The sequence below is a fragment of the Triturus cristatus genome, chromosome 1_1 (genome assembly GCF_964204655.1).
Source record: "Triturus cristatus chromosome 1_1, aTriCri1.1, whole genome shotgun sequence".
NCBI classification, from domain to species: Eukaryota; Metazoa; Chordata; class Amphibia; order Caudata; family Salamandridae; genus Triturus; species Triturus cristatus.
The window spans coordinates 29674287-29698267 of record NC_140579.1 but is presented as its reverse complement, the minus strand read 5'-3'; the positions used below and the strand labels follow the sequence as shown (position 1 = coordinate 29698267).

The window sequence follows — 23981 nt, the reverse complement described above, 5'->3', positions numbered from 1 at the left end:
AATGAAGAGCCCTGTGGCACACCACACTGGAGAGGGGATGAAGATGATTTTTCCTGGCCTTCCCATACCTCAAATGAGCGACCTTCCAAGAAGGAAGCGAACCATTTGAGGGCCAGACCCGTGATCCCCACCCCCGACAGCCGTTGGAGAAGCACCTGATGGTCCACGGTGTCAAAAGCAGCGCTGAGATCCAGGAGGATCACTGCCACTGAACCTCCCGAATCCAGCATGCTCCTCGCATTCTCCACGACCGCCAGCAGGGCGGTGTCAGTCCCCTGACCGGGGCGAAAACCCGTTTGGGAGTCGCCCAGAAGGGAATTGGTTTCCAAGAAGTCCGAAAGGCGGCTGTTCCTGGTAGAATGTGCTTGAATGGTTGATGTAAGTGGTTTTCCCACTTGCTGATGGCAAAAGGCAATAGTAGAAGATATCCAGCGTGCTATAGTTTGTTTGGTGACCGGATGACCCTTCCGCATCCGTCCGTAAGCCACAAAGAGCTGGTCATTCTTACGAATTTTGACTGTTCTTTGAAGGTAAAATTTGAGACATCTCTTGACATCCAAAGAATGAAGCATTTTCTCTGCGTGAGTTTGAGGATTTGGAAAAAATTTCTTTAAAACAACCGGCTCATTAAGGTGGAAGTCTGATGGCACCTTGGGGATAAAGGCCGGATTTGTGCGGAGCAGGACAGAGTCTTTAGTAAATTGAAGGAAGGGTGGTTTAGTAGTAAACGCCTGCAAGTCACTAAATCGGCGGGAGGAAGTGAGAGCCAGGAGTAGAGAAGTCTTCCAAGTTACATATTTGAGACTGACCTTATGGATTGGCTCAAAAGGTGGTTTCATGAGCTGCGCCAATACAATGTTCAGATGCCAAGGTGGAGGTGGCCGACGTATCGGAGGAAACATTCGAAAAAGACCCTTGAAAAATTGTTGGATTACTCTTGACGAGTAAAGTGAACTAGATCCATCTTGACAGAAACGTGAGATTGCTGCTAGGAAAACCTTAAGGGTAGAGTATGAGAGGCCTGATTTTGCTAGGTGCAAAAAGAAAGGCAAAGGTTGTTCCGGCTTGGAATGTATAGGATGTACTTGAGCTTCATTGCACCAAAGACAGAATCTTTTCCATTTTAGTTTATATGTTTTTACAGTGGAAGGTGCTCTAGCCTTAGCTAAGACTTCTCTGCACTCTGAAGGAATGTCCAAATTTACAAATTCATAGTGCTCAGGTTCCAAGCCGCTAACCGTAGAGATGCAGGATCGGGATGACAAATCTGGCCGTGTTCCATAGTCAAAAGATTCAGAAGAGGGCGAAGAATGATCGGGTCGCACTGAGACAGGAGCAGTAGTTCCGTGAACCGAATTTGTCGAGGCCACCGGGGGCTATGAGAATAATGTGACAGGGTTCTTTCCTCATTTTCCGCAGAACCTTGGGGACTAGAGGTATTGGTGTAAAGGCGTAAGCATATATCTTTGACCAGTTCATCAAAAAGGCATTCCCGCATGACTTTGGTTGGGGAAGCCAACTTGCGTGGAACATGCATTTTCGGTTTCGATTTGTCGCGAACAGATCCAGATTTGGGGGACCCCATAGTCGAAAAATTTGATCTAGAATAGGTTGGTGTAACTCCCATTCGTGATTGGTCGTGGACGGTCTGCTTAGAGAATCTGCGAGATTGTTCGACACCCCCGGAACATGGACTGCTGAGAGGACGATGTGATGCTGAATCGCCCAATTCCAAATTTGTTGAGCCTGACGGGACAATGAGACAGACCTTGTGCCTCCCTGTTTGTTGATGTAGTGCATGCACGTTGTGTTGTCCGTACGGATCAACACCGTGCTTTCTTGGATGATGGTTCGGAAAGCTTTCAGAGCCAGAAAAATAGCCAGTAACTCTAAAAGGTTGATGTGTCTTGTTTTTTGATGAGCGGTCCACTTGCCTTTCACAGTCAGCCCTTGTAAGTGGGCGCCCCAACCCGAGAGAGACGCATCGGTCGTGAGGGTGAAAAGTGGAGTGTCCGCCAGAAACGGGCGTCCTGAGGAGATATTTTGTTCGTGAGTCCACCATACAAGAGCTCATTTTAGTCGATGTGTGACTCTGACTAAGTCGTAGTAAGTTCCTGAGACGTGAGCCCATTGTTTGCCCAATTCCTCCTGAACAGGTCTCATTTTCAGGCGGCAGTGAGGGACTAGAGGAATGCACGAGGACAACATCCCTAGGAAAGATTTCAACGGTCGGACAGAAACAAACTTTTTTAGATGGATAGAGGTCGCTAGATTGCGAAGGCGTTGACGTCTTTCGTGTGACACAAAAGCTTTCCCTTGCCTGGTATCTAGAATGGCTCCCAAGAGCAGTCTGTTTTGAGCTGGGTGAAACTGAGATTTTTCCATGTTTAATGTGAGGCCCAGAGATTGGAAGAGGGACTTGCATAAAAGAGTTTGTTTGGATGCCAGATCGAACGAATGGCAGAACCCTGAATTGGAAATCCTTTCCGGCCACTCTGAATCGGAAACATTTCCTGTGTCTTGGTAGTATGGGAAGATGAAAATAAGCATCTTGAAGATCCAAAGTTGTCAAACTCTTCCTAGGATAGAAAAGGAAGTACTTCCTGAAGGGACAACATGCGAAAAGTTTGTGTCTTGATATATTTGTTCAGAGCACGTAGATCAAAAATGGGACGCCATTCTCCCGACTTTTTCTGTATGAGGAAGTACCTTGAATAGAACCCCCTGCCTTTCTGTAGTCTTGGCACCACTTCGATCGCGCCCTTTCGTTATGACATTTTTAGCTGGTTCAAGAGTTCTTTTAGGTGAGCAGGAGGGGGACCTCTTGGTGGAGTATTGGGAGGAATCTTTACGAATTCCAATGCGCGTCCCCTGCGCACAATATCTAGAACCCATTGATCGGTAGTAATTTGCGACCATTCGACCTCCAAGTTTTGAAAAGGCAGGAGAATCCTGTGACGATTTGCGGCGAGAGTCATTGTTTTTTGGAGGAATCCTTTCCTCTATAAGCGGGCCTTCCTCTGTATTGCCTGTAGGTGGAGGACTCTTGCGCCTCGAAAAAGCGGCTTTTTGAATTGTAAGGATCCAAGAGCGCGAGCAGTGTCAGTGTCCTTTTTGATTGATTGAAGGGCATCGTCTATATGCTGGCCAAACAAAGATTCACCTTTGTAAGGCATGTCCAGTATTTGTGTCTGAACCTCTTGACGGAAAGACGTGGCCCGTAACCAGCCCTGATGCCTGAGGACTGCTGCACCAGCCAGAAGACGGAAGCCAGTAGAGGAAACATCAATAGCGCAGTCAATAATTTCTGATTAGATTCTTTCCCCTTCTTGGAGAATTTTTAATGCCTCAGGCCTAGAAGCTTCAGGGATAAGTTCAATAAGAAAAGAAATGTCTGACCACATTTGGCGGTAGTAGCGACCCAGGATCGCTAAAGAATTGGCCGCCCACACTGTAGTCGCAGCCATTGTGGAAAATTTCTTTCCTATACCATCCAGGCGTCGACCTTCTAAATCCGGTGGTGCAGACAATGGGTTTCTGGATCGACATTGAGCTGCCCGAGTAATGATGGAATCCGGCTTTGTTTGCGAAATTAGACAAGCAGGAGAATTTGGAGGGGCTTTGGATTTTTTATCTATCCTAGGAAGGACAGCTGGAATGGAGTTAGGAGTGTGCATCAGCTTGAGGCCCTCTTGCCATATAAAATCGATAATTGGAATCGAACGGACCTGTTTTTGAGGTTGATCCTTAAAATCATATAGAAAACAGTCCTCCTCCCTGGTGGTCATAGGAAGGTGAAATCTCTTAGCTGCTCTTTCCATGAGCAAATGAAAACCACCAATGTCTACCGGTGGAGAATCCAGAGGAGCTGGATCTGAAGGAGATGGCGTCTGTATTTAATAGTTGTCCTATTCAGAAAGAAGGGAAACGTCATCCAGCTTGTAGGAAGGTGAATATCTGACTATGGTTACCCCCAACTTTTTCCCAAGTGTCTAGCTGGTTTTTCGACTTAGTTGGCCTGAGATCATGCCATTCAGGGTCTCAGGCTGTCTGCTCTCTCTTTAAAATGGACTCCATGTACCCTAGGTACATACACAATTGGGAGGGATCACCTTATCAGCCCCTGTACAGTGTACCATAGGTACCCAGGGCATAGGTGTACCCTAGGCCTACCAGGGGCTGCAGCATGTATTATGCCACCCCTGGCCTGGCCTTCCAATCAGACACAACTGGCTGATCACTCAGCTGGGGGTCGTGTAATCACTCCTTGCTTAGATATAGTATACCTATATCTACACTTACAATAGACACATGTGTACCTATCAGTCACTCCTATGGCAAGCCTTAACAATCCTGGAGGCAGAGTGCTTGGTAACATGTGAGATGGTGCTCTAGCATGAGCTTGCCTGTCTGCAGCTTTCGGAACCATGTCCTTATAGCTGTTCTATGATATCGCCTACCATATACTCTTAAGTGCCTTATAATCTTAAACGGTTATGGTAACTATGGTTTGGCTTTATCGAAACATGTCGTGTAAGGTGTCTAACCTTTTGGAATAATACCCCCATACCATTTCTGTGGATGAGGATATTATTCCTCCCTTCTAGAGGGAGAAGACATGTTAAAATACTACTACCCGGTTAAAGTTAACCAGAGCCCCAGCATCACAAAATGGATGCTGCTGCCACAGACACAAGTCTGACCTCCTGCTGCTGGGAGTCCTTCCAGCAAGGGAGGCTTGGACAATAGGTTTCCTGCCTAGGGAGGTGCTAGCACCACCCCAGACAGGACTTAGTGTATTGGGGCAGGGAGGGTTGAATGAAACGAGACACTGCCTGGGGCACACAAGGTGTCCCATGCATAGTCCAGTTCAAACCGGTGCTGGGCCACTCCAGCCCCAGTCCTGGCGCGAAACTGGACAAAGGGAAGGGGGTGTAACCACCCCCTCCCTGGTCCCACCCATAGGAGGGACCTAGCAGGTAAACCAGCCCCCCAGATTAGTATAAGAGTGGGAGCTGGGTCCTTAGGACTTTAGATTATCCTGAAGCCTGCATCTTGAACAGAAACTCTGGACCTTCGACATTTGATGACAAGAAGACTGAAGAATCTCCCTTGTGGCCAAGGAGTGGCCACCCTGTGCAAACAGACATCATCAAGCGACCTGCTGTTTGCTTTGCCTACGTTCTACGAGGAACCGACTGCAGAGCCTGACCAGCGCCGAGACTTCCAGACTTCTCCGACCCTGATCCACATCCACAGCCAAGCTGAGACCCGTGGAGGCGACGAGAGACGTCGGACCGGCTACCTGGGAAAATTGGAGAGTAGCTTCCAGCGCAGCTTCTGAGGCACCCTCGAAGTTGTGCTCTGGGGATTGGGGAGCCCCACTCCCGAGCACCATCTGCACCGAAGATCAGCCCTCCACACTCCACGAGTTCTGAGTGGGGCCCTTCTGCATTTTCCTGCTCGACGCGTCTGTCCGGTTGCTTGCCCGTTGGCTGGTGACCTCTGTGACGACGACCCTGAAACTTTGCATCACTGGTTTGGCTCCTCCAGACTGGCCCTTGCTTCCCTGTAAAAGAGAAGCATCCCAGACCCTCCTGGTCTGCACCAGAAGCAAGTCCCGCATCCCGCGTGGGTTACGTTTGCCAAGGCTTGTTGAGTCCTGACCCGACATCGATGACGCCGACAGCAAGAGCCTTCGTGGGACAGCTCGCCTCCTGGTCCTGGTCGACATCGACGCCTCCTGGTACCCGTGGCTGCTGTGACAAGCTTCACCTCTTCACCTGCAGCTCCACGACATCACCTGGTTCCTCCCTGGTTCCTTCCCGGCTCCTGGCTGGTGACCTAGACTCTGTCCCTTCTGCTTGCAGGTCTCCTTCTTCCTGATCCCGGCCTTAGGATCCACCGGACACTCTTCACTGACTGCCTGTCAGCATCTTTCTTCAGGCATCCATAGGAGTCGACGACGAAACCCGACACAAGTTCACACCTATGCACGCACAGCCCGTGGGCTAGGTAAACTGAGTACTTCAGTGCTCCTGTGGGTATTGACTATCCTAGGGTCTAGTTTTCAAGTCTCTAACTCCTAGTTGCTTCCGAAGTGTCCTAAAACTCTTTATTTCTAAAAACTACATTTCTATCGACTTTTACGCATTACGCGTGAGTGTTTCCACTCTGCACCTGAATCCCGTGGGCCTCCCACTTCCTAACCTTTGGTAGTATAGTGTAGCCCCAGCGATTCCTTAGGCCTAGGCCTATCCTGTGTTCGTGACAGTGGTTCTTATACCACTTACTTAGTATATGGTTTGCGTGGCCCCTAGGGCCTAACTGTATTACTTACCTGTGTAATTTATGTATGCTTGATTAAGATTGTGTTTTACTTACCTTTAATCTCATAAAGAGTGCTGAGGGTATTTTTGACTAGAATAAATACACTTTATTTTATATATATCTGTTGTGGTTTGATATTCAAGGGGTTACAAATGGTATAACAGCTGGATTCACATGCCATTCAGAGTTTAGCCTAAGACTGCTCTTGTCCATGCTACCACTAGGATAGCTGGTCTATAAGGTTGACTTCACAACCAATCACCATAAGGGTTGTTTGGACTGATACAGGGTGTACACTAGAACTAGTGACATCATATATCAGGCCAACTTCTCACACAGCTCACCTTCCTCTTTGTCACCGTCATCATGTTCGTCGACAAAGTCTTCCTCTATGATTTAAGGAACTGGCAGAGGTTGAACTCTTGTCGCTGACGTGGGTGTGACCACTGTCTCTTTATTTGAAAAAGTCTGTGGAGGTAACTGCGGTAATGGAGAAGTCTGCACAGAGCGAGGAAAACGGCGATTATAATTATCCAACATATATTAAAGATTGGAAATAAGACTTAACGGCAGTTGCGCCATAGGAAGTTCCGGAGCCGGGTGTGTGTCACAAGTAGAGAAATCGTCCTCTTGAAAGTCATCATCATCATCAGATTCTTGACACTTTATTAAAAGTTCAGAGGGACTGCGAGCAGCCCGAAATCTATCATCCTCGGATTCCTCATCATCAGATGAAAATAGTACCACAGGAGGCTGAGAAGGAGCTTTAATTGGTATGAGGGTATCTAAAGAAGAATGTCGTCGTTGAAGCAAAGAGCTCGAAGCCCTTAGAGGTAAAAGATCCTGAGATGGAGCCGTAGTCGTTGTTGCTGACGATGAAAATCGTTGTTGAGCCACCGTCGACGACGAAGCCACCGTCGACGACGAGGCCACCGTCGACGACGAAGCCACCGTCGACGACGTATGCTTCTTCTTATGCTTGCTTGCCGTCGTCGAAGAAGTTAAAGGCACTGTAGACGGAATGGGTCTCACCTCACAGAAACCAGCGTCGACGGTGAAGACGCTGACGACAGGATCATAGCCGGATTCATAGACATAGAAGTCGAAGTCGTCGACGTAGATGTGACTACGGAAGCTCTCGTCGACGGAGGAATCGTTGATGTGCTCGTCGACAAGAGAGGCAGTTTCTGAGGTAAAAACTGCGCAGATGGAGTCTTTGACGCCTGAGAATCAGATCTCGGGGGCGTAACGGATTTAGATAGACTCTTGGCGGGGGAAATCCCCCCTTTTGAAGTAGAAGGTTGGGTAGTGGACTTATCAACATGATGTTTCTTCACCACTTTAGGTCTCGGAGAAACCTTCTGAGAGTCACTTGATCTCTTCAAGGAGGGAGCAGTTCTGACTGAATATATACTCTCCACATCTGAAAGAGGATTTTCTGAAGTCTTCAACTTCTGTAGCCACAGAAGGAGATGACCTTCTCTATCCTTTAAAGTTTTCTGAGAGTAGGTTCTACAAATTTTACAATCCTTAACTTGATGTTCAGGATATAAGCAATAAATACATTTTTTGTGAGGGTCTTCAGAATGAAGCCTCAATTTACCACAACTTCCACAAGGTCTGAAGAGGGATTTCTTGGATGTAGACATCATAGAAGTAATCTTCTGAGGAGATATGAGAAGAAAAAACTGAGCAAGCTCAGGGAGACTCGCTTCACACGACGTGCGGTAGAAAATGTGAGGGCCTGAGCCTCTGGGGAGAGGGTTCTAGAGGGTGCGGACGCCTGATTGGCTGGATTTTGGACTAAAACATAATGACAGTGATATGTTATAGATGTGACAAGTGGTCTATCCATAAAAACTTTATGGTTTTACTTTCTTTTATGCCTATTAGGCTTATGTTATTGCTACATTGCTATGTTATGTACTGTGGGACTCCCACTTCGACGACGGGGAATATTCAAGCATGTGAATCTATGAAAGACACCCCAATACAGGAGAAGCACGTCTCCGCCGCCCTGTGAGAAGGGGACACTGAGAGGCGCTCCAGTTATCGTCGAGGCTGCTGAGAAGGAACTTGCCGGTACACCCTCTGCCGCGTCCCAGGTGGGACGTGGCTACAGACAAGTCTCCCTTTTCACTCTCTTAGTGAAACACGGCTGGTGGAGGGGAGTGTAATAGAGCACCAGAATAGCCCTAACAGCACTGGAGTGAAGGGTGCGGTGGCGGTGGCACTAGCTTACGTACCAGAGAAACAGCCCACTCAACCCCTGTTATTTTTTTTCTGTTGTTTATTTTGTTCCAGCATATCCGCTAGGATCACCATTTTGGAGGCTTCTTTCCCATATATGCAACAACTCGTGCCAGAGAAGGACCAGGGACAATTCAGGGAACTGGGGACAATACTAGAGGACGTTTTGCAAGGGAGAAGCACACGCAGTCCCATAAAACTGTATTCCATAGAAGTGTTTTAACCCCTTATTTAGGAGTCAGTCAGACGAGTTACTTTGCTTTCCTTTTCTTTGTTGTTATTACTTTGATAATCATTAAAGACTCTCCTTTACTTCCATACCTCCACGTTGAATTCCTTGTGTTACAAGACTTCTGTACACGACATAGGTTTTGTTCCCCTCTACAACAGAGTGCCAACAGACTTACGAAGGAGAGCGTGTAACTCCGCAAGTAAACGATCCAGTCCGGGTGGGCGGGGCCAAAAGTGGACAGGGCGGCAACAAGGAGGGACTAAGAAGCCTCCTTTACAATACAAAGCCAGCGTTTAGCCTGAACTATGACGCAAGCCAATGGGAAGAAGGGGCGTGGCTTCAAGTCCCCTTCGGAAAGCGTATTGATGACAATAAGCCCACGCAGAGCGAGGAGCGCATGCAAGACCTAAAAAGAAACCCCACATACGGAGATCTTCTTTAACCCCTTGCCGGCCAACAAACATGGTGATGTGGCAACGACAAACCCAACAAAGCCATGCCCAACCGTCTGTAAAATCTCCTCGAACCACTCTGTACGCAAAATTCAAAGGTCATCACCTGCACCTCTCACTCTCACCTTCTCTCTCAGCAACATTTCATGCAACATTTACTGCATTTTTTGTTTCTTGTCATGTGGCAGCCACGCTTGCATCTTCTGTGAGTCCACCTCAATCCATAGAAACGATAACAGCGTACTGGGATCCACTGTCTTTTCTGGTGCCAAAGGGATTTCTACCGCTGGCAGTCTGCTGAGCCAGGTAGACCAACAATGAAAAAAACGTCCAAGTAGTGGATCACAAATTTTGTACATCTCACCGGCAGAGCCTTGTTAACGTACCACTGCCCCTCAAATTGCATACCTAGCAATTGAAAGTCATTCGGGTGAACTGGTAGCAGCCAAAAGGCTTACTTAACGTAACACTTTGCCTTTTCAGATCCCTTGCCTGCCCTTTCAACCAGGGAAATCACCATGTCCACCTAGGAGTTAGACACAGACGCCATTCATGAGAGAATAAGTTGTTTACTGACCCTCCTTTCAGGCCACGACAGATGCTGAATTGGCCAAAACTGCCTTTTTTCTTTCTGGGTGTGAGTGTTTGATTGGTTCTGATGCTCCGTCCATCACCACCCCCTTTTGTACCGCTTTGTTCGCCATAAGTTGGCAGGGTATGCTCAGACGTGAGTCCCTTGCTCACTTTGCCACTGGATTCAAGCAAGCCTGGCTGAAGACGGCTGAAATGCCAGAAACCGGTCCTAGGAAGCTTGTTTCCGGTCCAGGGAAGGCATGGCTTGGCAGTTCGGGCTGGACTGTTCCCATGAGGCACAGGGTCAGACTGATTTGCATATGGCCATGTCTGAACTGGGGTGGCAGAGTGGGCTAAAGAACGGTGATGGATCAAACCCAGATCTGTTGACTGGGTGTGAGTGTTTGATTGGTTCTGATGCTCCGTCCATCACCACCCCCTTTTATACCGCTTTGTTCGCCATAAGTTGGCAGGGTATGCTCAGACGTGAGCCCCTTGCTCACTTTGACACTGGATTCAAGCAAGCCTGGCTGAAGACGGCTGAAATGCCAGAAACCGGTCCTAGAAAGCTTGTTTCCGGTCCAGGGAAGGCATGGCTTGGCAGTTCGGGCTGGACTGTTCCCATGGGGCACAGGGTCAGACTGATTTGCATATGGCCATGTCTGAACTGGGGTGGCAGAGTGGGCTAAAGAACGGTGATGGATCAAACCCAGATCTGTTGACTGGGTGTGAGTGTTTGATTGGTTCTGATGCTCCGTCCATCACCACCCCCTTTTGTACCGCTTTGTTCGCCATAAGTTGGCAGGGTATGCTCAGACGTGAGTCCCTTGCTCACTTTGCCACTGGATTCAAGCAAGCCTGGCTGAAGACGGCTGAAATGCCAGAAACCGGTCCTAGGAAGCTTGTTTCCGGTTCAGGGAAGGCATGGCTTGGCAGTTCGGGCTGGACTGTTCCCATGAGGCACAGGGTCAGACTGATTTGCATATGGCCATGTCTGAACTGGGGTGGCAGAGTGGGCTAAAGAACGGTGATGGATCAAACCCAGATCTGTTGACTGGGTGTGAGTGTTTGATTGGTTCTGATGCTCCGTCCATCACCACCCCCTTTTGTACCGCTTTGCTCGCCATAAGTTGGCAGGGTATGCTCAGACGTGAGTCCCTTGCTCACTTTGCCACTGGATTCAAGCAAGCCTGGCTGAAGACGGCTGAAATGCCAGAGACCGGTCCTAGGAAGCTTGTTTCTGGTCCAGGGAAGGCATGGCTTGGCAGTTCGGGCTGGACTGTTCCCATGAGGCACAGGGTCAGACTGATTTGCATATGGCCATGTCTGAACTGGGGTGGCAGAGTGGGCTAAAGAACGGTGATGGATCAAACCCAGATCTGTTGACTGGGTGTGAGTGTTTGATTGGTTCTGATGCTCCGTCCATCACCACCCCCTTTTGTACCGCTTTTTTCTTTCTTAGGCACGACCCCAATTGGTGACACAAAGTGGCCATTGGCCAGTTCGCAAATGGACCTCACAATTTTACTCTTCTGAATTTCATTCTGCAGTTTGTCCTGCACCTACTGCTTATGCTCCATGGCTGACCTCAGATTATCTGCCCATCTCTGCTCCAGCGGTCCCTCGTACCCCAGTCAGAAAACATCCCTGCATCCTCCTCCCGGTTGTAGAATTGCAGCCAAAATTAGAGTCTGTCCAGCTTAACCAGCATACAAACCTTTTGCCCCGGATCCTGTGCCGCCCCGCTTCTTTGCCGAATGATTGCTGTGGACTGGGACCACCTAGATATTGCTGCCACTGCCCAGTTGTCTACCTTTGGTGTCCCTGTGCCGATCCGAAGCAGTGTATGAGCACATTCCACCCCAGCATTAGTGCTGAAACTTTCCATACTCCTGTGTGCACAACCCTTTGTTTTAATCCCAGCACACTCCCCAAGTACTGCTCTGTCCCTTTGCAGTTGTCGCAACTCCTCCCCGGATGGGGCGTCCCTGAAAGAGGCAGTATATGATTGGTAGTCGGCTTCCCTAAAATAGTTTTTCTGAATTTGTTGGGCCCATTGTATGTTGCCACAGGTCCAAGTTGAGTTCGCACCACTGCACCTCGGGATCCAGCGCCATCGTCAAATTGTGCCCAGGCATAACCCCACATATATGATCTGAGCTTTGCGAATGACGTCCAAGTACTTAAACAGTGCTATATAACGCTCTGGAAGATTCTTGTAGTAGACGCTGGCGTATATGAGGAATGCTACCGTCCAGTTCTCTTTGGACCCTTCCACATCCTCAACCCCCAGTGGATATCATCGCAGGACCTGAGCTCGCTTCCCCATGGCTCTTACCTGGCCTCAAGGTCGGTGCCCGCTCTGAAGCTCGCTGCCTCACCAGCTGATTCTGTTTCTCCACCACCGCATCCTGTTGCGTGTCACCTGCTGCCTGTAACACACCAGACATTGAGATATTAACACGTCACCACGCCCGTTTTACACCTTTATTCTCCCATGGCTCCTCCGCCTCCTTAACCATCACCTTGCCGTCCTCCAGGCTGTTTTCATCGCAGTCCATCTGATTATCTTCCGCAATATCAGCTACCTCTGCCCAACTCGGGCCTGCGTTTTCGCTTTGCTGTGTTACCCCCGCCTTCCTCTGTGTAGGGGCCTGGCGGTAGATATCCAGGGGGGCCGTGACAACCCCTCCATACTGATCCACTGACGCTGCCTGACCAATCCGGTTGCCGCTGGGGCCTACCATGAACCTTCCAGCCGGTGGTGGCGACGAGGCCATGCCGGACCTTCTTCCGTCGGTTGGTGTTTGGGACTCTGCTGCCTTCTGGCAGACCGCACCGGGCCCAGCAATCTCTTCTGCTCGGGGCACTTGAGTCGCACAGGACTCTCCCGAGTCTGTCCACCTGCTGCTCCCTGCGACCTGTAATGAAGAAGACAGGACTAGTGTATTGACTACCTGTGCCCTGGGGGTTTCCGCACGATCCCGAGTCTGGTACCCAAAACCACCAGCTCTGCTCTACCTCAGAGCTCCTCTGCTCAGCCCTTCACCATCGACCACCTTCTACCCCTGCTGTTCTGCTCCTGCCCACTTGGCCCTGCTGGCCACGCCCCAAACTTCAGCCCCTTCTGCCAATAGTACCCCACTTCACTGGCGCCCTTCTCCAAATCCTAGCCCGCCCAACTTGGGCTCTAACCCATATCTCCCTGGCTCGTGGGCCTCACTCTCATCGCCCACCCCACTGTCCTCTGCGCCGCTCTATTTGAGGAACACAGCTTGCAGAGCTGAAGCTAGCCCCCGGGCCTCTGTGGACCCTATCCACTGGAGACTCTGTGCCCCTCGCCTCTGCCTTTTTTGTTGCATGGGACCGGGCAAGCTTCTTCTGACTGCCAGTCCCCCCAAGGCCCACCTTATGGGCCCTGTCTAACCAGCCATGCTCAGCCATCAGGTAAGCCTGCTCTGGTGCTAACCACTTCCACCAACTCAAATAAGCCCCCCTGTGCCTAGCCATCCTCCCCTCTCTGTGCACTTGCATAACTAGGGGGGAGGGAGAGAGAGACAGACTGGGGGAGGGAGAGAGAGAGACAAACTGGGGGAGGGAGACAGAGGCAGACTGGGGGAGGGAGACAGAGGCAGACGGAGGGAGGGAGACAGAGACAGACCGAGGGAGGGAGACAGAGACAGACCGAGGGAGGGAGACAGAGACAGAGACAGACCGAGGGAGGGAGGGAGACAGAGGCAGACCGAGGGAGGGGGACAGAGGCAGACCGAGGGAGGGAGACAGAGATAGGGAGAGCGATAGAGGGAGACAGACAGAAGGAGGGAGACAGACAGAAGGAGGGAGACAGACAGAAGGAGGGAGACAGACAGAGGGAGGGAGACAGACAGAGGGAGGGAGGGAGACAGACAGAGGGAGGGAGGGAGACAGACAGAGGGAGAGACACAGAGGGAGGGAGAGACACAGAGGGAGAGAGAGACTGAGACACACAGAGGGAGACGCAAAGAGGGAGAGACACACAGAGGGTGACAGAAGGAGGGAGGCAGAAGGAGGGAGGCAGAAGGAGGGAGACAAAGGAAGGGACACAGAGGACGGGTGTCGATTTTTTTGCTCTAGCCCCGCCCCCTCTCTTACTGACCCCGCACCCACCGGTGCGGCCCTCGGCCACAAACCACACTGTAAACTTGGCCACTGAGAGAAAGCTTGTGAGTACCCATGACGTAAGGCATGTGTCAAGAAAGGTCGAAAGTCAGCGGGGAAATTCAAATGCAAATCAAAAACCACACTCCGAAGACAGAGCTCAGGCCTCTACAGTTGGTTCTGGGACAGCATTGCTCATAGCCTACTTTCAGAAAAAGATGTGCACTCTTGACATTAATGATGATTTTGGTGACAGTGGTGTAGGTGATGAAAGTTTCCAGAGGTTGGCATCTAATAACAAGCATTGGAAATGCAATAGGTCTCACATTTTTTGGAGTTGGAGCTATTGGCATTGTAAATGGCAATGTTTTTTACTTATGAAATAGGTTTTGTATTTGTTTGAGCTATTGGCTTTGTAAATGGCAATGTTTTTTACTTATGTTTTTAGGTTTACTTAACGGGTGGAAAAAACAGTATCTGGGTTGAAAAAGTTGGTAATGCACAGGTTGATGTGCAATAACATGCAAAGAGAAACTTGTACATAAACTACGTGACACACAGTATTTGGTTATGTGAACTTTTAGTGTGGGATAGACTGACTGGTGCTGCTCGTGGACTTTATACTGTTTTGTTTTCCCCTCTGTATGTTGTACATTTTCTGTGTGTAGACGGGAATGTGCAGTGGTGCAAAGCCGTAACCTATAAGTACACCAAGCGAGCTTGCAGCTTTCACGTGCCCCAACACACTTCCTGCAATGGCTCTCCCACGCCATGCGAAATTGAAACTGTCCATCAGAAAGAAAGAAATATAACTAAAACCAAGGAGTCACTGTGAAAATGATCGAGTGAGGGTTTGTAAGTGACGTTCTGAGGCTCAAGGGCCACTTATGCATAAGGAATATGCTACTTATCAGTATACATCTGTTCTTGGCATGTAGAGCTGCAGATCTACACACTGTGCATAGATCGCCATCTGGTGTTGGGCCCGGATGTTTGCAGTTTGTTTTTCTTCTTGGAAAGTCTTTGGAAGTCACGAGGTCGGTGACTCCTCCTTTGGTTCGTATTGCGCATGGGCTTCGGCTGCATCCTCAGATTGTTTTTCGCCAGCAGGGAATAAGATAGACTGGAACGGATACAGGTAGCCGGGGAGGCGGGTGGGCGTGTGTAGATCTGCAGCTCTACATGCCAAGAACAGATGCATACTGGTAAGTAGCATATTCCGTTCGAGGCATATGAGCTGCAGATTACACACTGTGCATAGACTATATAGCAGTACCCAACGCTAGCGGCGACCACCGGTATCCGTTGCAGTGGTTTGAAACTGTGTTTTTAGTACAGCCTGGCCCACACTAGCTTGTTGCTTGGTTTGCACATCTACACAGTAATGTTTTGTGAAAGTGTGCGGTGTTGACCATGTGGCTGCTTTGCAGATGTCATCTAAGGGTATGTTCCCTAGAAAAGCCATAGAAGCCCCCATCTTTCTTGTAGAGTGGGCTTTTGGAGGAACAGATAGCGTTCGTTTTGCTTTGTGGTAACAAATCTGTATGCATTTTACAATCCACCTAGCTATCCCTGATTTGGAGATGGGGTTGCCTTTATGTGGTGGAGAGAACGAGACAAATAGCTGTTTGGTCGTTCTGAAAGGTTGCGTTCTTTGGATATAGTAAAGCAAGGCCCTTTTAACATCTAGTGTATGTAGAGCCCATTCTGCAACTGTTTGAGGTTGCGAGAAAAAAAACGGTAATTCTACCGATTGGTTCAGATGGAAGGGGGAAATGACTTTGGGTAGGAATTTTGGGTTGGTGCGAAGTACAACCTTGTTCTGATGCATCTGTAGAAAAGGTTCTTGTATAGTGAACGCTTGTATTTCACTGACTCTTCTAAGGGAAGTGATAGCCATTAGAAAGGCTGTTTTCCATGTAAGGAATTGCAGCTCACATTTATGCAGAGGTTCGAAAGGCGGCCCCATTAGCCTTGTGAGAACTATATTTAAGTTCCACACAGGTGAGGGCGGTACTCTGGGTGGAATTACTCTTTTGAGGCCTTCCATGAAGGCTTTAATGGCAGGCACCCTGAAAAGTGATAGGTGCTGTCTGTTTTGTAGGTAAGCAGCAATTGCTGCGAGGTGTAACCGAATGGATGTGTATGCTAGGTTACACCTTTGTAGATGGAGCAGGTAACATATGATGTGCTGTATGGATACATCTAGAGGGTTGATTGTGTTGTTATGGCAGTAAATAACAAATCTTTTCCACTTTGCGGCGTAGCATGCTTAGTAGTAGGGCGTCTAGCCTCCCTGATAATGTTCATGTAATCAGGGGGAAGGTTAAGGTATCCGAATTCTAAGATTTCAGGAGCCAGATCGCAAGGTTTAGCTGAGCTGGGTCCGGGTGCCTGATCTCTCCATGGTTCTGGGTTAGGAGGCATGGTGAGAGGTATAACTTTTGGTGTGGTACTACCGAGAGTTGTAGCAGTGTGGTGTACCACGGTTGTCTGGCCCATGTTGGAGCTACCAGGATGAGCGTGAGGGAGTGCTGTTGTAGCTTTCGCACCACTAATGGAATTAGTGGGAGAGGTGGAAAAGGGTACGCAAATTTGCCTGACCAGTTCATCCATATCGCATTGCCTTTGGACAATGGGTGTGAGTATCTGGCGGTGAAGCCTGGGCATTTTTTGTTTTCGTGGGTGGCGAAGAGGTCTATCTGAGGGTGCCCCCACTTCTGAAAGAACGGGTAAAGAACTTGTGGGTGAAGTTCCCATTCGTGCATTTGTTGCGTTTGCCTGCTGAGCAGATCTGCCATGGTGTTGGATTCCTGGGATGTGTTGGGCCAGGAGAAAGATTTTTTGCGGAATTGCCCATCTCCATATGCTCTGTGCTAGTTCAGAGAGCTGTGGAGAGTGTGTGCTCCCCTGTTTTTGAATGTAGTACATGGCAGTCATGTTGTCTGTGCGAATGAGGACTACCCAGGGGCGTAACAAACGCCCCCGCAGCCCCCGCGGTGCGGGGGGCCCCCAGTCTTTGGTTAGGTGAAGGGGGCCCCCTCAGCTCTTCAGTAAAGAGCTGCGAGTGAAATGCTTGCTCTAGAAAGCAGGTGCAGTCTGCAGCCTGCTCAGAGTTCCTCGCGCTGACCCAGGGCACTGAAGAGAAACAAAGTAACAAGTTACATTGTTTCTCTTCAGTCAGAGCCAGAGCCCGGCTGGAAAAAGGATGGGGCCCCGCACTCTTCAGAAACACCGGGGCTTTCAGGGAGAGAGGTTAGACTTGTAAAGAGCAGGACAGAGTAACATTCTGCAGCGTGTTGCTAAGTCTAGCAGTTTTAATTGTGAGTTTTCATTGTGAGCTCCTTCAAAAAACATGCTATGTCGTGGGTTGATAACAAATGCCTGATATGTTTTAAAATGCAGCATTTATATTTCTACAGATAGGTTATCTGGGACTTTAATTAGTCCCAGCTGTAAATATCCTCCTGTCGCTGACCCTTTTCTTTGTCTCACACCACTAACAAGTGCAGGATATGTTACCTCCTGCCAGGCCCGGTTCTAGAGGGTGGGGTGGGCCGGGTGGGCCAGGCCCACCCAAACATGAGCCATGGCCCTCCCAGTGAATCTGCCACCGATGTACAACTACATTAAAAACTGTGCAGATAACTGGTGATTTACGATCCTGCTGCACAGTAACCATTTGTCTGTTGGTAGTTTTTAAGTGCTGATAAACTGAATTTTATGGGAATAGCTCAGTGGGTTACTACCTCTATCACAGATATCCTTGTGTTACTTGCAGTTCAGAAGTTACTATCTTAACATAGGACAGTGACCTATGAACTGTCTTTAAAGAGCTGCATACAAACTTCGCTTTTTTGTATTGTGATATAGTTAGAACTTCTCCATTCCTACATTATTCTAATGTTGCCAAAAAGAGTTTGTTTGGGCAGTTATACATTTTTATCAGTAAAGCTGACCCCCAACCACTGGAGTACTCTTTAAATCCTGAGTTTGTGCTTCTCCAGTCCAAACCCCCGTAAAATATATTGTCCACCAGTATGGATGACGTGATTTCTACACCTTGTAATCCTCATTGGCTTATGTGACATTCCCCATAGACTGATTTATTGTCTCTGTATAATGCGTGCTGTTATGTAAAGTACTGTGACACCCTACACTCATATGAGTAGCGCTGTACAACAAATGGAATGGATATGAGAGAGGGGCAATGGAGAGATGAGGGGCACAAGTGGAGGGTGGCAGTGAGGGAATCCGAGGAAGAGGTCATGGGGTGGGGAGCTACGGAGAGATGAGGGGCGCTGGTGGAGGGTGGCAGTGAGGGAGTCAGAGGAGGAGGTCAACGGGGTGGGGGGAACTACAGAGAGATGAGGGGCACTAGTGGAGAGTGGCAGTGAGGGAAGCCGAGGAGGAGGTCCTGGAGTGGGGGTGGAGCTGCGGAAAGATGAGGGGCACTAGTGGAGGGTGGCATTGAGGGAAAACGAGGAAGAGGTAATGGAGTGGGGAGCTACAGTGAGATGAGGAGCACTGGTGGAGGGTAGCAGTGAGGGAGTCAGAGGAGGTGGTCACGGGGTGGGGGGAACAGCAGAGAGATGAGGGGCACTAGTGGAGGGTGGCAGTGAGGGAATCCGAGGAGGAGGTCACAGGGTGGAGGGGAACTACAGAGAGATGAGGGGTACTGGTGGAGGGCGTCAGTGAAGAAATCTGAGGAGGAGGTCATGGGGTGGGGGGGAACTACAGAGAGATGAGGGGCGCTGGTGGAGGGAGCAGTGAGGGAATCTGAGGAGGAGGTCATGGGGTGGGGGGCTATGTAGAAATGAGGGGCACTAGTGGAGGTTGGCAGTGAGGGAAGCGGAGGAGGAGGTCATGAGGTGGGGGAACTACAGAGAGCTGAGGGGCACTAGTGGGGGGTGGCAGTGAGGGAATCCAAAGAGGTCACGGGTGGGGGGATCTACGGAGAGATGAGGGGTGCTGGTGGAGGGTGGCAGTGAAGGAATCTGAGGAGGAGGTTATGGGGGTGGGGGCAATTATGGAGAAATGAGGGGCACTGGTGGAGGGTGGCAGTGAGGGAATCTGAGGAGGAGGTCATGGGGTGGGGGGCTACAGAGAAATGAGAGGCACTAGTGAAGGATGGCAGTGAGGGAAGCCAAGGAGGAGGTTATGGGGGTGGGGGGAATTATGGAGAAATGAGGGGCACTGGTGGAGGGTGGCAGTGAGGGAATCTGAGAAGGAGGTCAGGGGTGGGGGGGAACTACAGAGAGATGAGGGGCACTGGTGGAGGGTGGCAGTGAGGTAATCCGAGGAGGAGGTCATGGGGCTCGGGGGGAATTACAGAGAGATGAGGGGCGCTGGTTGAGGGAGCAGTGAGGGAATCTGAGGAGGAGGTCATGGGGTGTGGGGGAGCTACAGAAAGATGGGGGACACTGGTGGAGGGTGGTAGTTAGGGAGTCTGAGGAGGAGGCCATGAGGGGGAGTGGCTATGGCGAGATGAAGGGTACTGTTGGAGGGTGGTAGTTAAGCTATCTACAGAGAAAGAGGTCAAAAAAGAGGTCAAAAAGAGGTTTGCACCAGCAATAAAGCCGGCCCTGTCATGGCCTTTCTGTTTTCATTTATTTAATTAACAGTCAGGTGAACTGTGGAGCATACTTTATCATGCATGCTAATTATTTTTACTGCTATATTCAATGTTTTTAAGTTTGAAGGTGATTTTACTATTGTTTTTTACTGGGAATAGTGAAAGTGGAACTGAATGGTGGCTGATATGGGGCTGGGGCCCAAGGTCAGGTGTGAGATAAGGTGTGATGGAGAAGGGTGGTAGAAAAGTGGATAATCAAGCCTGTAAGGGAGCGCGCTGCAGAGTCCGGGCCAGGTGGAGGTAGTAATAAGGAGGGTTTGTCCCTGAAGGCTCGCACAGAGGAAGCCCGGGTAGTGTCACTTGCTTGATACTCCCACCTTAGAAACTTCCTCTTCCCATCAAAGGGACATTGCATGGAAGAAAAGCACTTTTTGAGAGTGATAACATTTAGAAAGAGACTTTGAAAAGAGTGCGTTTTACTGTGCCTTGTAAGAGTAAGGAGAGATAAAGGAGGGCCCAGAAGCAGGCCTGGCTAGATATATAAGCGATAAATCGGGCCAGCAGTGGCCCACCCGAATGTACCCTTGGCCCACCCAAATAAAAATTCCTGGAGCTGGGCCTGCCTCCTGCCCCCAATTTTACCATTCCCCGTCCCACCCTTCGTGTTAGTTGGCACTAGCTTGGTTTTATTTTACCTTTGCCAATGCTTGATTACTTGCTTCACAAGCATTGGCTGCCGCTGCATGGCTCCCACGTGCTGGCCTCACACTTCGGAGCTGAGGAGACCCGTCCCCTGTTGCTGTAGACGCCTCGGTGCTGTTGCTCCACCCTGGTGTAGGCTGCCAGCTCCTCACCCTGCTCCTAAACCTCTTACTCATCAGCTCACAGCCTCACATCTACCGGGGCACATGAGCTGAGCTACCGGGAGCCGTTTGTGTTGGTCTTGGCGCTGTTCTGTGGTATTGCTTGCTGTGCTGGAAGGAGAGAGGTCTCCTTCCTGTCCACCTCTAAACAGGTGCCGGGGACTACAGAGAAAGGGGGCCGGGATTGACAACCCTTGTTGCATGTGACAATAAATGACCTAGTATTACATTCTCTCTATAATGGTGAGTTCAAATCAGAACATGCCAAATGTGGCCCTCGGGGTAAACGCACTGCTACTGGGCACCAGAGACACCCAAAAATCACTATTCGGCTCCCGGGCATCGGCTAAGCTTTATCCAAACAGTTCTGAAGTGCTGCTCACGTGGTATTAAGAAGTCTTTGCTTGCACTTTTTCGTCGAACAGCACGTCACAGAGACCGGTCTGTGTGCAACCCATTAATAAAACAAATTGCACCTCTGCCAGTGGCATAGTGTTAACTTTTGTTGAAATAGTGCCAAGAAACACGCTTATGCTGTTTGTGAGCGCTATAAAACACATAAATTGTACCTATTTCAGCTGCACGCAAGTTACCAACTGAAGCGTGTTACAATAGCGCTTAATGGAAGGTCCTTGCTCTTCATCTGATGTGTGCATAAAATGAAAAGCATGTCATGCTTTGTTAGCACTGGAGTTGTAGAAGAATATGGAAGGATTTGCTGTCTTCGTCTTTCTTTTCTCATCTTGGTCTCTTTCAATCTTACTTTCATTAATCTTGCACTTAAGTTACTAACTTTTCCTACTTATGCCTACTGCTTATTTTTGTTTCTACTCATATGTTGCATACTTCCTCTTACTGTGCTACGTAACCTCTTAATTTTACCTTTCTCTTACACCTCATATTTGTTCCCACTCTTACGTTTTATTATTCCAACATACTCTTGCTTCCACTTACAATTTATTACGCCTATTTCCTCCTGCTCTTACTCATTTCTCCTCTTACTCCTATTACGTCTTCTAACTGCTATTCTTACTTTTGCTACCGTATTTAACAATGCCCTTATTACCATTAACTTAGTCCTACCTACTCCTACTTGCACTCTTACTCCTGCATACTCCTACTTGAACCTACCTTCCACTACTTTTACATCTAAATACTTCAGCTCTTCTGCTTAGCCCTTCTTATGCCTATTCTTACTCATACTTGGGAGAGGAGTTGGCCTAACGGCTAGGGCGGTCGACCTCGAATCTGGGGAACTGGGTTCGAGTTTCAACAATGACGCTGAACATCCTGTGATTCTGGGCAAATCACTTAATCTACCTGTGCCTAACAAATATGAATGTGTCCTCATGTAACGCAACTGGTGCTCATGTAAAGCGCTATGATACCCGATACGGGTCAAGTTCGAGCTATATAAAACTCCATAAAATAAATAAAAATAAAAAAAATGAACAGGATCTGCTCGGTCGCATTGGAAGGTAAACAAGCATTTGCAATGCAATTGGTCTCGCATTTGTGAGAGTTAGAGCTATTGACATTGTAAAGGACAGTGTATTTTACCTATGTGTTTTCTGCTTGGAGTGAATGTGTGTGGTGTCAAGTGGACATATGTGGTTTGGATTGGAATTGTTAGTTGTGGAATTGTAATGTGTGGATTGGATCTGTGTAGCGAAATAATGTAATTATGTGGATAGTAATTGTGTGGTATTGAGTGTACTGGAATTATGTGGAGTGGGATTGTGTGTCATGGAGTGAGATTGTGTGTCTTGGAATGAGATTATCTGGAATGGTATTTTGCGTTGTGGAGTAGTATGTAGTGGAGTTTACTTATGTGGTGTGCTGTTAAATATTATAGCATGATGTGGAATTTTGTGGTGTAGATTGGATGTATGTGGTGTGTTATGTAATTCTGTTGTTGGTTTGAATTATGTAGTTTGTTGTTGAATTATGTGGTGTGGAATGGAAATGTGTAGAGTTGAAATGTGTGACGTGGAAGTGTTCGCTGCTGGGTGAAAATTATGTTGAGTGGTATTATGAGGCATGGTGTGAAGTGTAGTTATGTGGAATGTTGCTACGTGACAGACTGGATTTATGTGGAGTGTATTTATGCAATATGGATGAGAGCATAATTATGTGGAGGTTAATTATGTGGTGCTGAGTGGTATTATGTGGAGTAATTATGTGTGATGAATTGTGTGGGGATGAATTGTGGAATTGTGACGTGTGGAATTATGTGGCATGGTGTGGTGTATAATTGTGCGGAGTGGAATTATGTAGCATTTTGCAGAGTTGTATTTTGTGGAGGGTAATTCTGTGTTTTGGAGTTGCGTGTAAATATGTTGTGTGACGTATAATTATATAGGTTGAAGTGGAATTATGTGTACTTGAATTGTGTAGTGTGGAGTGTAATTATGTGGTTTGGAGTGCTATTAAGTTGTGTGGAATGTTATTATGTGATGTGGAATTATGAGGTATGGAGTGAAGTAGAAATATATGTTATTTCATATTTAGGATTGTAATTATGTGGTATGGAATGTAGGGTTAAATTATTTATAGTTGAATAGTTTGGCATGGAATTATGAGAGGTTCAAATGTGCTGAGTTTGGTAGAATTAGGTAGCGTGGATTTGAGCAAGCTGTGCACGCTAAGGCTTTTATGTCATGGGGTATAAAGTTGACGATTGTCTATTTTTCTTTGTTAAAATAATTTGGGCTGTTTCTTTACCTTCCGGTACATTTCTGAACAATTTGTTAAGCTAAATTGTGATGTTTCTTTTTTGCGTATGCAGGAAAGAACGAGTGTATGTGGAATGTTGCTACGTGGCATAGACTAGATTTATGTGGAGTGTATTTATGCAATATGGATGAGAGCATAATTATGTGGAGGTTAATTATGTGGTGCTGAGTGGTATTATGTGGAGTAATTATGTGTGATGAATTGTGTGGGGATGAATTGTGGAATTGTGAGACGTGTGGAATTATGTGGCATGGTGTGGTGTATAATTGTGCGGAGTGGAATTATGTAGCATGTTGCAGAGTTGTATTTTGTGGAGGGTAATTCTGTGTTTTAAAGTGGAGTGTAAATATGTTGTGTGACCTTTAATTTTATAGGTTGAAGTGGAATTATGTATACTTACATTTTGTTGTGTGGAGTGTAATTATGTGGTTTGGAGTGCTATTAAGTTGTGTGGAATGTTATTATGTGATGTGGACTTATGTGGTATGGAGTGAAGTAGAAATATATGTTTTTTCATTTTTAGGATTGTAATTATGTGGTATGGAATGTAGGGTTAAATTATTTATAGTTGAATTGTGTGGCATGGAATTATGAGATGTTCAAATGTGCTGAGTTTGGTAGAATTAGGTAGCGTGGATTTGAGCAAGCTGTGCACGCTAAGGCTTTTATGTCATGGGGTATAAAGTTGACGATTGTCTATTTTTCTTTGTAAAAATTATTTGGGCTGTTTCTTTACCTTCCGGTACATTTCTGAACAATTTGTTTAGCTAAATTGTAATGTTGCTTTGTGTGCGCATGCAGGGAAGAACGAGTGTATGCAAAAAATCATCCTA

General features: G+C 48.0%; 1 protein-coding gene across 1 annotated transcript in view; it reads right to left on the bottom strand.

The window, feature by feature from the left end:
• Positions 1-23981, bottom strand: part of LOC146869229 (uncharacterized) — a 164734-nt gene that overhangs the window by 81697 nt on the left and 59056 nt on the right. The window contains exons 2-3 of the mRNA XM_085599666.1: positions 12363-12758; positions 12176-12269 (exon numbers count right to left, since the gene is read on the bottom strand). Of these exons, the coding sequence (XP_085455792.1) occupies positions 12176-12269; positions 12363-12758 (490 nt within the window). The remainder of the gene's footprint in view (positions 1-12175; positions 12270-12362; positions 12759-23981) is intronic.